The following is a 14,361-nucleotide window of genomic DNA, read 5'->3' on the forward strand; positions in this document are numbered from 1 at the left end:
TGTAGCATACCCTTGGCACAGGATGGTCAGGAAAAACCTGCCTTTCAGGCAGAGGGACAGCAATTTTAAAAGATCCTAAAGCAGAAACAATCTTAATGGATTCATAAAACAGAATAGATAACATGGCTGAAACAGAGCTAGGAAAGGACAGAGTGGTTGGAGAGATAGGAAGAAGTCAGATCATGTAGTTAGCAAATGGACGGCTCTTCCGAATCCATTTATTGAGTAGTCCCTCCTTTTGCCACCGACCTATTCTAGATAACAACACCACCATGGGGGCTGGGGCCGGGGAGAGAGTGATGTGAGAGTGTGTTAATGTCATTTCCTTTATTGGGGGGGACAGGGGTATAGACATCATTTTTTCTTAAGTAAGGGATTAAAAAAGAAACAAAAAGTGGAAAAAACTGCAAACAACTTAGGGTGACAGAATAGTTCAAATATATCAATAATACTAATAATTGTAATAAGGCAAACAGACAAGACTTACAAGTTAAAACATGAAGATTGACACACTGGATTAAACAACAAAATCCAGGCATATAGTGTTTACAAGAAACATAATATGCACACACAAAGGCTGAAAGTAAAGGAAAGAGATATAGCAGGCAAATACTAACCAAAATAAAGCTGACACAGTTTTATTATTAGCAGATAAATTTTTCTTTGAGAAAAACTTTACTAGGGATGAGAGGGTAACCATATTAACAGAAGACTTAATTCACCAAGTATATAAATTTTAAACATACATCTATTGTTTATAGTTATCTCTTTCTGTGTAACAAATTACTCTTAAATTTAGTGGCTTAAACAGCACAAACTTATCATCTCAGTTAGTGGGAGCTAGGAATATGCGCATGGCTTAGCTGGGCCCTCTGCTTCAGTCTCCCGTCATGGCTGTGGTCTCATTGGAAGGCCTGGGGAAGATCCTCGTCCAACCTTACTTACATAGTTGGCAGGAATCAGTCTTTTCAGGCTGTTGGTCAAGGGCCTTTCTCAGTCCCTTGCCACATGGGACTTTCCATAGGGCAGCTTATAGCATGGCAGCTGGATTCCCTCAAAGCAAGCCATCAAAGAGCCAGAGAGGGAGTACAAGACAGATGTCACAGTCTTTTTGTAATCTCATTTTGAAAGTGACATCACTTTTGCCATATTCTAATAATTAGAAGGAGTCATAAAGTCCAGCCCTCACTCAAAGGAGAGAGGATTACACAGGGCATGAATACCAGGAAGAAAGGATCAACAGAGTCAGTCTAAAAGGCTGCCTAGGGAGTTCCCTGGCAGTCTAGTGGTTAGGATTTGGCGCTTTCACTGGTGTGGCCTGGGTTCAATCCCTGGTTGGGGAACTGAGATCCTGCAAGCCGAGGTGCAGCCAAAAAAAAAAAGGCTGCCTACCATATCCACCCATCCATCCGTTCATCCACCCACCAATCCATCCATGCCTCAAAATATTTGAGGCAAAAGGGACAGAATTATGCCAAGAAATTAATAAATCTACCATCACACAGGGAGATTTTTAGCATACTTTTCTCAATAATTGATAGATGAAGCAGACAAAATAGCAAAGGTAAAGAAATCTGAATAACACAGTGAATAACCTTGGCCTCAATGGAGATAGCATTCTGCATGCAAAATTAGAGACTATACATTTTAATCAAACATACATGGAAAATTTGCATACGGAAAGTTATCATGTACTAGATCTTAAAGACTGAACAAATTTCAAACAGGTATAATATAAGCCATGATCTTGGTGTATAACAACGAGTTGGAATTTAATTATAAAAAGATAAATTTAAAAACGTTGTGAATTCAGAAATTTAAAAAAACCCCACACACTGCTTAACAATTCAAGGATCAAAGATTAAAATACTTAAAAATTGAATAACAATGAAAACACTACCTATTGAAACTTGTATGATGCAACAAAAGTAGCACTTCAAAGGAAAGTCATTGCTTTAAAATTTTACATTAGCAAAGTAAAAAGAATAAAAATTTTATGAGCTATGTACCTATTTTAAGAGGCTAGAAAGGAGAATAAAACCTAAGACAATAGAAGGAAAAAGATAATGATAACTATACCAGCTGTCTTTTGGTTAAATGTCCTTTTCTGTCTCTCAACTTTCCATTTTTCCTGGGTCCTTATGATTTAGGTGGATCTCTTGTAAACAGCAAGTAGCTGTGTTTTTAAAAATCTGACAATCTGTCTTTTTAATAGTCAAGTCTATCAACCTTAGCAATTGATATATTCAGACTGAACTCTACCATCTTTTTATTTCTCTTCGGTTTTCTTTCTCTATGATTCATTCTCATTTTTTCTCTGGATTTTTTGGTTTGTTCTCCCTTATTCCATTTCTTGTCTCTCCTCTCTTGGAGGTTCCACACTCTATTTCTATTCTTTTAGTCAGTTCCAACTCTCTCCTCCTGACTTACATAATATTACTATCCGGCATTTCCAGGAGTCTTTTTTTTTTTTTTTTAAACTACACAAATAAGACACTGAAATTATTTCATACTGACAACACTGACTTGGGTCAAGGTCCACATTTACCATTTCATTTGTTCAATATTCTTTGTTACATTTCAGAATACTAGTCTTCTGGGATCATTTTCCTTTTACTTGAGGTACATTCTTTAGAATTCCTTTAGAGGAGGGTTTCTCAAACTCAGTGCTGTGAAATTTCAGATAATATAATTATTTGTTGTGGGGGATTGTCCAGTGCATTTTAGGATGTTTAAGGGCATCCTTGGCCTCTAGTCACTAGATGCCAGTAGCATCTCCAATAGTGACAATCAAATATGTCTCCAAACATTTCCAAACATCCCTTGGGGGACAAAATTGTCCCTAGTTGAAAACCAAGAGCTTAGAGCAAGTCTCGCGGTAAAAAGCGTTGTTGGCTTTTACTTATCTACGATTGTCTGTATTTTCCCCTTAATTCCAAGTGTCTTGCTAAACACAATTCTAGGATAATAAAATTTTTGCAAATACTTTAAGACATTATTTGTTTTGTTATCTGTTTGTTGAGAATTCTATCATTCTGTTGTTCCTTTGATGATCTGTTTTTTCTCTCTGCTGCTTTCAAAATCTTTTCTTAGGTGTCCTGCAGCTTCATTAAGATATGTCTAGGTGTAGTATTTTTTTGTTCACAAACACCCTTCACCTGTTTCTAATCTACCGTTTAACTCCTTCTTATTTATTTATTTATTTATTTATTTATTTATGGCTGCATTGGGTCTTCACTGCTGCGTGAAGGCTCTTCTCTAGTTGCGGCGAGCGGGGGCTACTCTTCATTACGGTGCGCAGGCTTCTCATTGCGGTGGTTTCTCTTGTTGCGGAGCACGGGCTCTAGGAGTGTGGGCTTCAGTACTTGTGGCACATGGGCTCAGTAGTTGTGGTTCACGGGCTCTAGAGCACAGGCTCAGTAGTTGTGGCACATGGGCTTAGTTGCTCCACGGCATGTGGGATCTTCCCGGACCAGGGCTCAAACCCGTGTCCCCTGAATTGGCAGATGGATTCTTAACCACTGCGCCACCAGGGAAGCCCCCTTTTTTTTTTTTTTAAATGTAACCATACTTTTAATAAAACCCCACTGAACACCACCATGCATGACGCATTGTGCTAGAAGGTGAGACTACAACATGAAACAAGATGGTCTCTGCCCTCAAGAATCTTCCAAATGTGGGCAGGGACTAATTACCACAAATGTAGTGGCTTAAAGCGATATCCATCAACTTCCAGTCTCTGGTCTGGCATGTAAAGAGATTAGAAGTCTTCACTCTGTCCTAACCAGTAAAAAGCTGAACAAACTAATCATCAAATCTTCTTAAATCTATCAGAGAATTGAGGTCACAGGGCAAACTGCTGACCCCAAAATTAGAGAGATGGGCAGATACAGAGTCAAAACTTACTGGAGCAGAAACTTCTGTGGGAACCAATGCCAGGGTAGGATACTTTGCTGCCTGCCAGAAAAAAAACTCTGGTTTTAAAATTCTCATGTGAGGGCCTCCCTGGTGGCACAGTGGTTAAGAATCCGCCTGCCAATGCAGGGGACACGGGTTCGAGCCCTGGTCGGGGAAGATCCCACATGCCGTGGAGCAACTAAGCCCGTGCACCACAACTACTGAGCCTGTGCTCTAGAGCCCACGAGCCACAACTACTGAAGCCTGCGAGCCATAACTACTGACGCCCGAGCGCCTAGACCCTGTGCTCCGCAACAAGAGAAGCCACAGCAATGAGAAGCCCGCGCGCTGCAACAAAGAGTAGCCCCCGCTCGCCGCAATTAGAGAAAGCCCTCGCACAGCAACAAAGACCCAACACAGCCAAAAAGAAATAAAAATAAAACAAATTTATAAAAAAAAAAATCTCATGTGATTTGGTTCAGATAACCCAAATAGTCACCCTTAAAAGGCCAAACTATCTTTTAACATAATCTAATCATGGGAGTAAAATCCCTTAAAGTAACAGTTCTACAGGTTTGGTAGGAAACCTTGGGGCTGTTTTATAATTTCGCCTACCACAACTATGATGGCAGGCTGATAAGATACCTTGGTAAAGGGAGGTCTGGTGGCTTTCTTTGACTTCCTTAATAGTAGAAAGTACTGAGTTTGAGGAAAGAGGTTTTAGGATGAAGGAATTTGATTGACAGCGTTATGGGCTCAGCAGTCTGGGAATTAGAGCAGAGGAGGAGGAGTTTGGTATGAGGTTCTTTTGGGTAAGCTGGGCAAAAAAACCACAGGTCAAGGGAGATAACAGGCTTAACTGATGGACCACAGACTGTAGGCCAGAAATAGAAGACAGAGAAACCTGGAGTGAGGGAGAAGGGACAGGAGTTAACTTGCAGGGGTTACAGTGGATGGAGAGATTCCCGTTAAAGCAGGAAGCGGAGAAAGGCTTTAGTAAGAGGTTAAACATTTAGATCAGTGGTTCTTCAAATCTGGTCCCCAAATGATGCAGCATTAGCATCATTTGGGAACTTGTTAGAAATGCAAATTCCACAGTCTGTTCCAGAATTGGTACAATAAATCAGAAATTCTGAAACTAGGAGTACGGCACGGGAATCTGTTTTAAAAAGCACTCCAGGTCATTTTAATGCACCATAAGCTCAAGAATCATTGATATTATTCTTCCATATTGTAATAGAATATGTTTATCATGAATGGGACTCCAGCAGGAGAAGGAAAATTCCTGGAAGGAGAATTTTCTGCTGCATGCTGAGCTAGAAATGCCAAGGATAAGTGTAAGGCACTGCTTGAATTAAATGGACTTAGGGTTTTCAGGAAGAACAAGTCCTCGGCCATTCCAGCCAATTGTGTTATTGAGATAAACTTTCCAAGGGCAAGACTAGGAGCTGTTACTGAGGAGAACTGGGAAGCAGTCAGCCTGGCCCGCATTGGTTATTCTTTAAAGAGGGGGGAATCCAACCCCTAGGAAAAAAGGCAGGAAGTGGGGACAGTGAGTTCCTGGGACCCTGAGTGATGAAAACAGCAAGAGACTCTGGTGGAGAGGGGAGACACTTGCTCATGAGCAAAATCTGGCTCCACTTTGGCTCAGCAAGAACAGACGCCCTCTCCTAGCTGCAGGCACCATCCCAACCTGCTGAGCTGCCTCAGCTGCAGCAGTCAAAGCCAGGAGTTCTCGTGTAGGCTGTGCTTAGCCAACAGGATGAGGATATATTTGGGGATGTGGGTAGCTGACTCAGTACAGTAACTCCTATATCCTTATAAGTTTTCTGAATCAATTATTCTGGGGATAATAATAATCATGGGACAATGGCAATAAGCGCTAAGGAAGTTAAAGACATGATTGTTCATTGTTATTATAGGGTAGCCCTTCCCCCTAAAAAACTCAACCAAACATGACAGGGATTTATGAACTCAAGACTTCTGTGGGCAGCAAAGACCAACATGCTTTACACTGCTGATTTAAAAAATGAAAAAAACAATGCAGATAAATGTGTATGGTATGCTAGTATGTGTTAAAAAAGAGAAAGAACGTTTGCTTGTGATACACAAAACATTTCTGTATGACTTCACAAGAAACTGGTAAAATGGGTAGCCATTGGGAAAGGGAACTCAGTAGCTGGGGAAGAGAAGAGGAAAGTTTTTCATGATTAAACCTTATATACCTTTTATAATTTTTTTTTTGACCGCACCTCGTGGCTTGTAGGATCTCAGTTCCCTGACCAGGGATTGAACCTGGGCCACGGCGGTGAAAGCGCCAAGTCCTAACCACTGGACAGCCAAGGAATTCCCCTTATATACCTTTTAAATTTGGACCATGTAAGTATATTATTATGATTCAAAAATAAATGAGTATTTTTTAAATAAATAAAATAATGAGCTTTTATCCTCAGCAACAGAGGAAAGTCAAGCCTGAAATCTAAGGGCATTAAGTAGCCCCACCATGGAGGGTGGAAGCTGTGGCAGCACCTGGAGGAGCTTCCTCAGAGATTCCCTTAGTCTGGCCACCCTGCCAGAGGCATTTCTAAGGAATCAGGACCCACAGTGATCTGCAGGGAGGAGAACAATGAGAAAAGCTTTCCAGCCTGAAATCAGCTGCTGTCCAGAGCTAGCACCTGGCAAGATACAACTCACTCTCCTGTGGCGGTCACATCTTTAGTGGAAGGTAGGTGAGAATTCACACCTGTGACACCAAATCTCCTCTCTCGGTGTTTCTCTCTCCTATTCCTCTCTGATTCCACATTCCTCTGATCTTTGGCCACAGTGTTTGATTTTTGAGAAGAGAATGTTGAACAAGTCAAGCTCTTGTCATTCTGAGTCTGAACTCTCATTTGACTTAGAAGACTTATGCTTTCGTTTTTTCTTTTTCTTATGCTTTCCTTTCTTCTTTTTCTTGTGTTTCTCTTTACATTCTGAGGAACTGGAGCTGCTCCCATCTTCATCTGATGTTGAATCCTCCAGTAACTGTTTTAACTGTTGTATCCTTACATCCTTTTCATGTCTTTTATTCTCTCGTACGATGTCATACATGGGATCTTCATGTGCTACTCTGAACTGTTCTAACTTTCGGTTGCCTTTGATAAAAAAAGGGCATTCTTTGTCGCCTGTTTGGTGACCATATCGTTTACAGCACCAACACTGCAGGACTTTGACTTCTTTCCCCAGTGGCATCCAAAGTCCTTTGGTTGGTGCATGGGCCAGAAATTCCCTGGCATGTTCATTGCCTGGGACATCTGGTATACAGTCTTCTGGCTTAGTCTCATCTTCCTTGATAAGCCCAGGAGGAGGTTTTTCATAAAAGGACTCCAGGTGCTTGAGCTGCTGCAGCTGCTGTGCGTTGTGCCGCCACTGCTTCAGCTCCTGCTCCGGAGGCTCCCGCGGCCACCGTGCACCCCCGGCACCTGAGTCGTCACACCCGGGCTGGGACGACACTGCGGCCCCATGCGGGGCTGCGAAGCCTTCATTTTAAAAATATCAGCAACTATTTGTTTTCCTTCGCTTTAAACAGTCTTTCATTCCTGAGTACCACGCTCATCTTCCTGCATCCTCCATTGATTTAGACATTTAATAGTGTTATATCCCAGACTCAACAGCACTTCATCCCTCTTGAGGGTTACAGGAGGAAAGGAGGCCCAGCTTCAGCATACTACTTCCCTGCTGTTCAGTAGCACTGTAATATTGTTGCTATAAAAATCTGACTTTATAACTATCCTGCCCCATCCCACTGCCCGCTGGTCTAAGCCACCTCCTCACAGCTCTGGCTTCCCTTGCTGCAGCCCTGGAACCTCTATGTTTGGGGCTTCTCTAGTCTCAAGTTTCAGGTGCAACTACCCTAACTTTCAAACACTTTGGTTCTGGAGGTTTCTGGCCCAACTTCCACTTGCTTGCTTGATTTTGGGGGGTGTGGGGGGTGGAAGAATGTCCCTGGAGACTTTGCCTGCATTTATGAAACCAATGATGCCCTCCAGATTGTCTTGCCCAGGGTCTACTTGTGGTGGTGTTTTGGAATGGGAGGGTCCAATAGAGCTCCTGGTCAATTAGGAAAGGTCAGGGTTTTCTAGGCAAGGAGCAAAGCTCTCATCAGAAAGGCATGGATCAACCAGGTATGAAATCAGGAGTGGTCATACTGAAGGGCATGGATCAATTCTTGGTCTGAATATCTTGGAAATCATGCTGCTTCAGATGTACAGCCTTCAGAAGTCTGGGTCACTACTATGACCCCAGGTAATCCCAAGTGGAATGGAAATTCTGGTTTCTGAATAGCAAATAACCTTTACTCTGCAAGAACTAAAAACCAAACCCATATCCTAGGGCTGTTTTAGAATTATCCAGAATCCTAAGATTCCTTCGGAGGATACCTACTGAGACTGGCCTCAGTAATGCTTTGAATTAAACAGCCCACCAGATCACTACTGTGCTTCTTTTCTCTCATTTTACCAACCATATAATGCTGATATTATTGGGAAACTTACTGGTGTTTCATTGTACAATTCAAACGAAAACTGACAGGAGTGCCATTGGCTCTACCGAAAATTTCAGATTTCCATTTGTTATGGCATACTTTTTTTGCAAGCCAAAAAAGGGTATACCAAATGCTTTTTATAAGCATTTTATTGTTGTGGTGCTATTATTTCTATAATGTTGCTTTTTTTCAATTACCACTTACGCTACAACTTGGGCTTAGCTAAGATAAACCTCAGATTCCTCCCTGAGACTCCTGAGCTTGTCTAATGGCCTTTGCTGGTCTGAGATAGGCAGAACAAGAGCAGTAAGTGTACTTAATCTCCCTTGGCGCAGGTTTGGGTCTGAACTATGTGACTAAGTGAACATGAAAGGTTGTCTCAAATGTTATAAATTATGTTTTTGATTTTTAGTTTGAATCAAAAGTCAAATAAGAGGGCTACCCTGGTGGCGCAGTGGTTAAGAATCCGCCTGCCAATGCAGGGGACACGGGTTCGAGCCCTGGTCTGGGAAGATCCCACATGCCGCGGAGCAACTAAGCCCGTGCGCCACAACTACTGAGCCTGCGCTCTACAGCCCGCGAACCACAGCTACTGAAACCCGCGTGCCTAGAGCCTGTGCTCTGCAACAAGAGAAGCCACCGCAATGAGAAGCCCGTGCACCGCAACAAAGAGTAGCCCCCGCTCGCCACAACTAGAGAAAGCCCGCGTGCAGCAACGAAGACCCAATGCAGCCAAAAAAAAAAAAAAAAAAAAAAAAAAAAAGCCAAATAAGAGGCACATGTTACAACTGGTTGCTGTATCTCTCAATTAAGTCTTCTGCTTTCTCTTTTTCTTTGCAATTTATTTGTTGAAGAACCTATGTCATGTGTTCAGTAAAGTTTCTGATGGTCTCCATTTTGATGTGCATGCATGTGATGTTGTTTAACATGTGGCTCTGTTTTCTTCTATTTCCTATAAAATGGTTTGGGTCTAGAGGCTTAACCACATTCAGTATTTTTATGGGGGAGGGAGGAAAACACCTTCAAAGTGGTATTTTGATCTTCCATCAGGAGATACATGTCATCTGGTTGTCTTTCTTTTTGAGATACTAGCAACTGTTGATGATTAATGCTTAGATTCATTAATTTATGAGGGGTTACAAAATGGTGATATTCTATTATTCTTCCTTAATTTATTAGCTGAAATATTTTTATAAAGAGACAGTCCCTCTAATTTACTATTTGGTTACCCATTGGTATAGTTAAAAACAAGATAAATACTTCATTCTTTCCTTTTAGACCAATTCTCAGAATAATAAATTGGTTCACTAGAATACTCCAATGGTGACCAGTTTTTTATGAACTCATGAATTTAAATACTGGATATGTTTCAAATCAAATTCTTTTTCTGCATCTATTAAGATAATTATATGATGTTTTTCCTTCAATATGTTAATATACTAAATTATATAAATTGATTTTTAATGATAAACCAACCATGTATTTTTAGCAGAAACCCAACTGGTCACAGGAGTAATTTTTAAAAATACAGTTGACCCCTGAATAATGCTGGGGGTTATTCGAAGTATAACTTATAGTTGACCCTCCGTATCTGAGGTTCCTCCTCTACATCCGCAGGTTCAACCAACCAGGGACTGTGTAGTACTGTAGGATTTACTATTGAAAAAAATACAAGTATAAGAGGACCAGTGAAGTTCAAACTCACATTGTAAGGGTCAACTGTATATTGCTTAATTCAAATTGCAAATATTTCATTTAGGATATTTGTATCTGTGTTCATAAGTAAAATTTGCCTATACTGTTCTCATACTGTCATTGTTAAGTTTTGGTATCAAGGTTATGCAAGTCTCAAACTGAGCTGGGGAGTGTTTACTTGTTTTTCTGTTCCTTGAGAGAAACTGTAGAAGAGTGAAATGATTTTTCCTTGAATGTTTGGTAAAAATTGTAAAAATGCCAGCGCCCACTGTTCATTTGCTTGCTTGCTTTCTAAAATGTTTTAGATTGAAAATTATATACACATACACACATAAAAGTTCATAAATCATAAGCCTACAGCTTAATTCTTTATCATGACTGAGTTTCATCCTTCTATACATCTCCTCAGCCTGACCCTGAGTTTTGCAAGAGATCTGATGAGTCAGTGGGAACAGTAGATACAATAAAATAACTTCACTCTGCTGACAGGAAAAGAAAAGCATTTAGAAGGTTTAAAAGATCCTATTATAAACTCCCTTTAGCAGGCAAGGCAACTGAAGCAGTTTTTCAACTACTGGGCCAAATTATCCTAAATGAGGTTTTTACAGAATCTGGCAAGATTTTAATTCAAGCTACCAAAGTTTTTTCTGAGGAACTATATGATGATTAGAAAATATAACAAAAATTATCTTTCACTCTTTTGCAAACTCCATATTTTTAAAAATAAACCAGTAAGGGAATTCCCTGGAGGTCCAGTGGTTAGGACGCCTCATGTTCATTGCCGAGGGCACAGGTTCAACCCCTGGTGGGGGAACTAAGATCCCACAAGCAGCGTGGCGTGGCCAAAAATAAATAAATTGATTAAAAAATAAAAAATAAACCAGTAAGGATTTTGAGGCTGTAGTTAAATGTACTTAGGATGGGAGACAGAGGATGCCAGTTATTAACAGCATGAGAAAAAAGGAGAATATAATTTGACTTAATGAACCTAGGAGACAGACAGGGTAGCAGGATGAACTTACCTAAACTGGATAAATCCCCAGGTTTATTTAAAAGTGAATGCAATTGTAGGTTGCCAAATGAGATTAATGTCTGGAGTAGTCTCTTTGTAAATACTAGGGTTTTTACCTAATACTGACTGAGAGAATTCTTCAAGATCACATACTATTTTTTTTTGCCTACAATTAGTTAATCTACTATCTTTTACTACAAGTGCTTAATTGGAAACAAAACCCAGCTTAGTAACACTGGAACAGTACCAACTCCTCTGACTGTCCATTTCATTAACTAAGTCCTTCCCTCCCTCCATTACACACGTGTTCCTGCTCAGACAATGAACCACTCTCCAAACATCTCTACCTAGCAGGCATGTATCAGAGACAGAAGCAATTTAACAGTGTAGGGGGAAATCTACCAAAATCTTTCTATGAAATCTTAACCATTCCTGGTCCAAATATGAAATTTTTATACAGAGAAGACGAATTCTGAACAGTTTAAATAAACTATCCAATATAAAAATATAAAAAAGAGGGGCTTCCCTGGTGGCATAGTGGTTAAGAATCTGCCTGCCAATGCAGGGGACACGGGTTCGAGCCCTGGTCTGGGAAGTTCCCACATGCCGCAGAGCAATGAAGCCCGCGTGCCTAGAGCCCGTGCTCCGCAACAAGAGAAGCCACCACAATGAGAAGCCCGCGCACTGCAATGAAGAGTAGCCCCCGCTCACCACAACTAGAGAAAGCCCGCGCGCAGCAACGAAGACCCAACGCAGCCAAAAATAAATAAATAATATAAATAAATAAATTAAAAAAAAAATATATATATATAAAAAAGAGAATAGTGACAGCCTCAATACCACAAAGCTAAGACCCTGGTGATCACAATTCTAGCTACGTGTTCATGTCAAACCATTTACTTAACAAATATTTATTGAGTGCCTATGGTGTCAGTGTTCCAGCACATAAACTCACTCAAAGGAATGAGAATTAAGACCAGAAACTTAAGTCTTTAACATAGAAAGAGCAAAAAAGGAGTATCCCAGTTTCTTCAACTAATACTCTGAACCTATAATAAGCAAACAAGTCAAGTACTTTCTCTATTTTGGACTTTTTGATAGCTTATATTTCCCACAGCTGCTCTGCATATATTCTAACCATCAAAAGTTCAACAATGCATAAATCAAAGTAAACATCAAATCAAAAGACACATGAAATAGCTGTTAATATATTTAAAAGTACTTAACTCACTCATAATTAAAGAGGTACAAATAAGAACTAGAGATGCCATTTTCACCTACTAGTTAAAGAAAAAATTTTAAGATTGATAATATCTACTTTTGATGATAGGGAGCTGCGTATGCTTCCACATTCTTCATTGGTGGGTATAAGTTGATATATCTTCTTGAAAATATATATACCTTTTGACCAGGGAATCCCACTGTTAGGAATTTATCCTAAAAATATACTGGCAATGAGAATGCAAGGATATATGCACAAGATGTTCATTGCAACATAATTTGTAACAGTAAAACACCTTGAAATAACTTAAATGCTCATGAATAAAATTACAGTGTAGGAATAAATGAAATTCTATTCTACTACAAACAAAGACATGAGGCAAATCTTTATGTACTGATATGGAATGTCCAAGATAAAATATTAAGTGAAAAAAAGGAAATCACAGAACAGTCTGTATAGTATAACTCCACTGATAGAAAAAGGAAGAAAGATAGAGTATATAATATAAAAATGTGTAATAAAAAATTTCTATAAGAATTCACAAGAAAGTGTCAATAGCAAGTACCTTGGGGGAGTAGAAGTGAGGTTGTGGGGAGAAGACATACTTTAGAAGACCTTTCCTTTTTTTTATATGTACTTTTTGTATTGTCTGAATTCCTCACCAGAGTATGTTTTATTTTTATATTTAAAAAACTCATCAGTTCTGAGATGTGGAATTCTTGTCAAATTACAAGCTTAGTGCAATTTAAATAAGTGATACCTAGAAGAAATCAATTCATTTCCATAATTTATTTCACAGATAAGGACTGGAACATCAATTTCTTCGGCTCGCTGAATGTCGTGCTTTCAGGAATGAAAATGAAGGTGATCACAAGATATTATAGAATATTATATCTTCTTTTCAAAATTATCTTGGAAAAAAGAAGCTCTAACTCTTACAGACCTTTTTTTAAACCACAGACCATGTAAAATTACTTTTTAATGTAACTAAATTGAGTCTTCACAATCAACTGCAGAAGTAGATTCCTAAAACTTACCAAGTTGGGAATAGAAACAGCAAGAAAAAAAGCTGAGGAGTGAAAAGTAGAAAATGGGTACAGAAAATAGAATTAGAGAAGGGAGTAATGTCTCTTAGTATAAGCAGGAAAAGGGTGACTTTAGAGAAAGTCAGTTCCCACAGGAATACTATACCTAACAGCTGGCTGTGCTCCCCTGTGATGGAGTTCTGACTCGGGTCTGAAAAACAAACAATTGAAAAGAAAAGAAAAATGAATGATCAAAACAAATAATTTCTTAAAAATCAGCAACAAAAGTCAACCAAGGAAATAAGCAAAAAAAAAAAAAATTTATGATGCTCAAGAAACATTAAAATAAGGATATTAAAAATAGAACTATTATAAAAAAATAATCCCACAGCTTCCTCAAAAAATAAAACAACAGAATTACAATGTGACCCATGGTATACACCCAAAAAAATTGCTAACAGGGACTCAGATACTTGTACAACAATGTTTACAGCAGCATTATTCACAACAGTCAAAAGGTGGAAATAATCCAAGTGTCCTCCAAAGATGAATGGATAAACAAAATGTGGTACAGATGGTCCCTGATAAGATGGTTTGACTTAAGATTTTTCGGTTTTATGATGGTGCAAAAGCAATATGCATTCAGTTGAAACCATACTTTGGATTGTGAATATATACACACATACATGTGTGTATATATACACACACATGTATGTGTGTGTGTATATATACACATATATGTATACATATATATATATACACACATATGTATACACATATATACTTTTTTTTTTTTTTTGGCTGCGCCACACAGCATGCGGTATCTCATTTCTCCAACCAGGGATCGAACCCTTGCACCCCGCAGTGGAAGTGCAGTCTTTTTTTTTTTTTTTTTAACATCTTTATTGGAGTATAATTGCTTTACAATGGTGTGTTAGTTTCTGCTTTATAACAAAGTGAATCAGTTACGTATGTTCCCATATCTCTT

General features: G+C 39.3%; 2 protein-coding genes across 5 annotated transcripts in view; both read right to left on the bottom strand.

The window, feature by feature from the left end:
• SLC12A6 (solute carrier family 12 member 6) overlaps positions 1 to 14,361 on the bottom strand; it is an 89,007-nt gene that overhangs the window by 29,506 nt on the left and 45,140 nt on the right. For 3 of the 4 annotated variants that reach the window (XM_007180455.2, XM_057542891.1, XM_007180457.2), the window contains one exon: positions 13,540 to 13,584. The exons of the other annotated variant lie outside the window; for it this stretch is intronic. In XM_007180455.2, coding sequence (XP_007180517.1) covers positions 13,540 to 13,584 — 45 coding nt within the window. The remainder of the gene's footprint in view (positions 1 to 13,539; positions 13,585 to 14,361) is intronic. 4 annotated transcript variants of the gene reach the window in all.
• On the bottom strand, positions 6,677 to 7,502 carry LOC103003689 (retinitis pigmentosa 9 protein-like). Its single transcript, XM_057544583.1, has 2 exons — positions 7,484 to 7,502; positions 6,677 to 7,415 (listed from the first exon to the last, which is right to left on the bottom strand). The coding sequence occupies exons 1-2, from the start codon at positions 7,500 to 7,502 to the stop codon at positions 6,766 to 6,768; spliced, it is 669 nt and encodes a 222-aa protein (XP_057400566.1). The 3' UTR covers positions 6,677 to 6,765.

This window comes from Balaenoptera acutorostrata, chromosome 3 (genome assembly GCF_949987535.1).
Source record: "Balaenoptera acutorostrata chromosome 3, mBalAcu1.1, whole genome shotgun sequence".
Classification (NCBI taxonomy): domain Eukaryota; kingdom Metazoa; phylum Chordata; class Mammalia; order Artiodactyla; family Balaenopteridae; genus Balaenoptera; species Balaenoptera acutorostrata.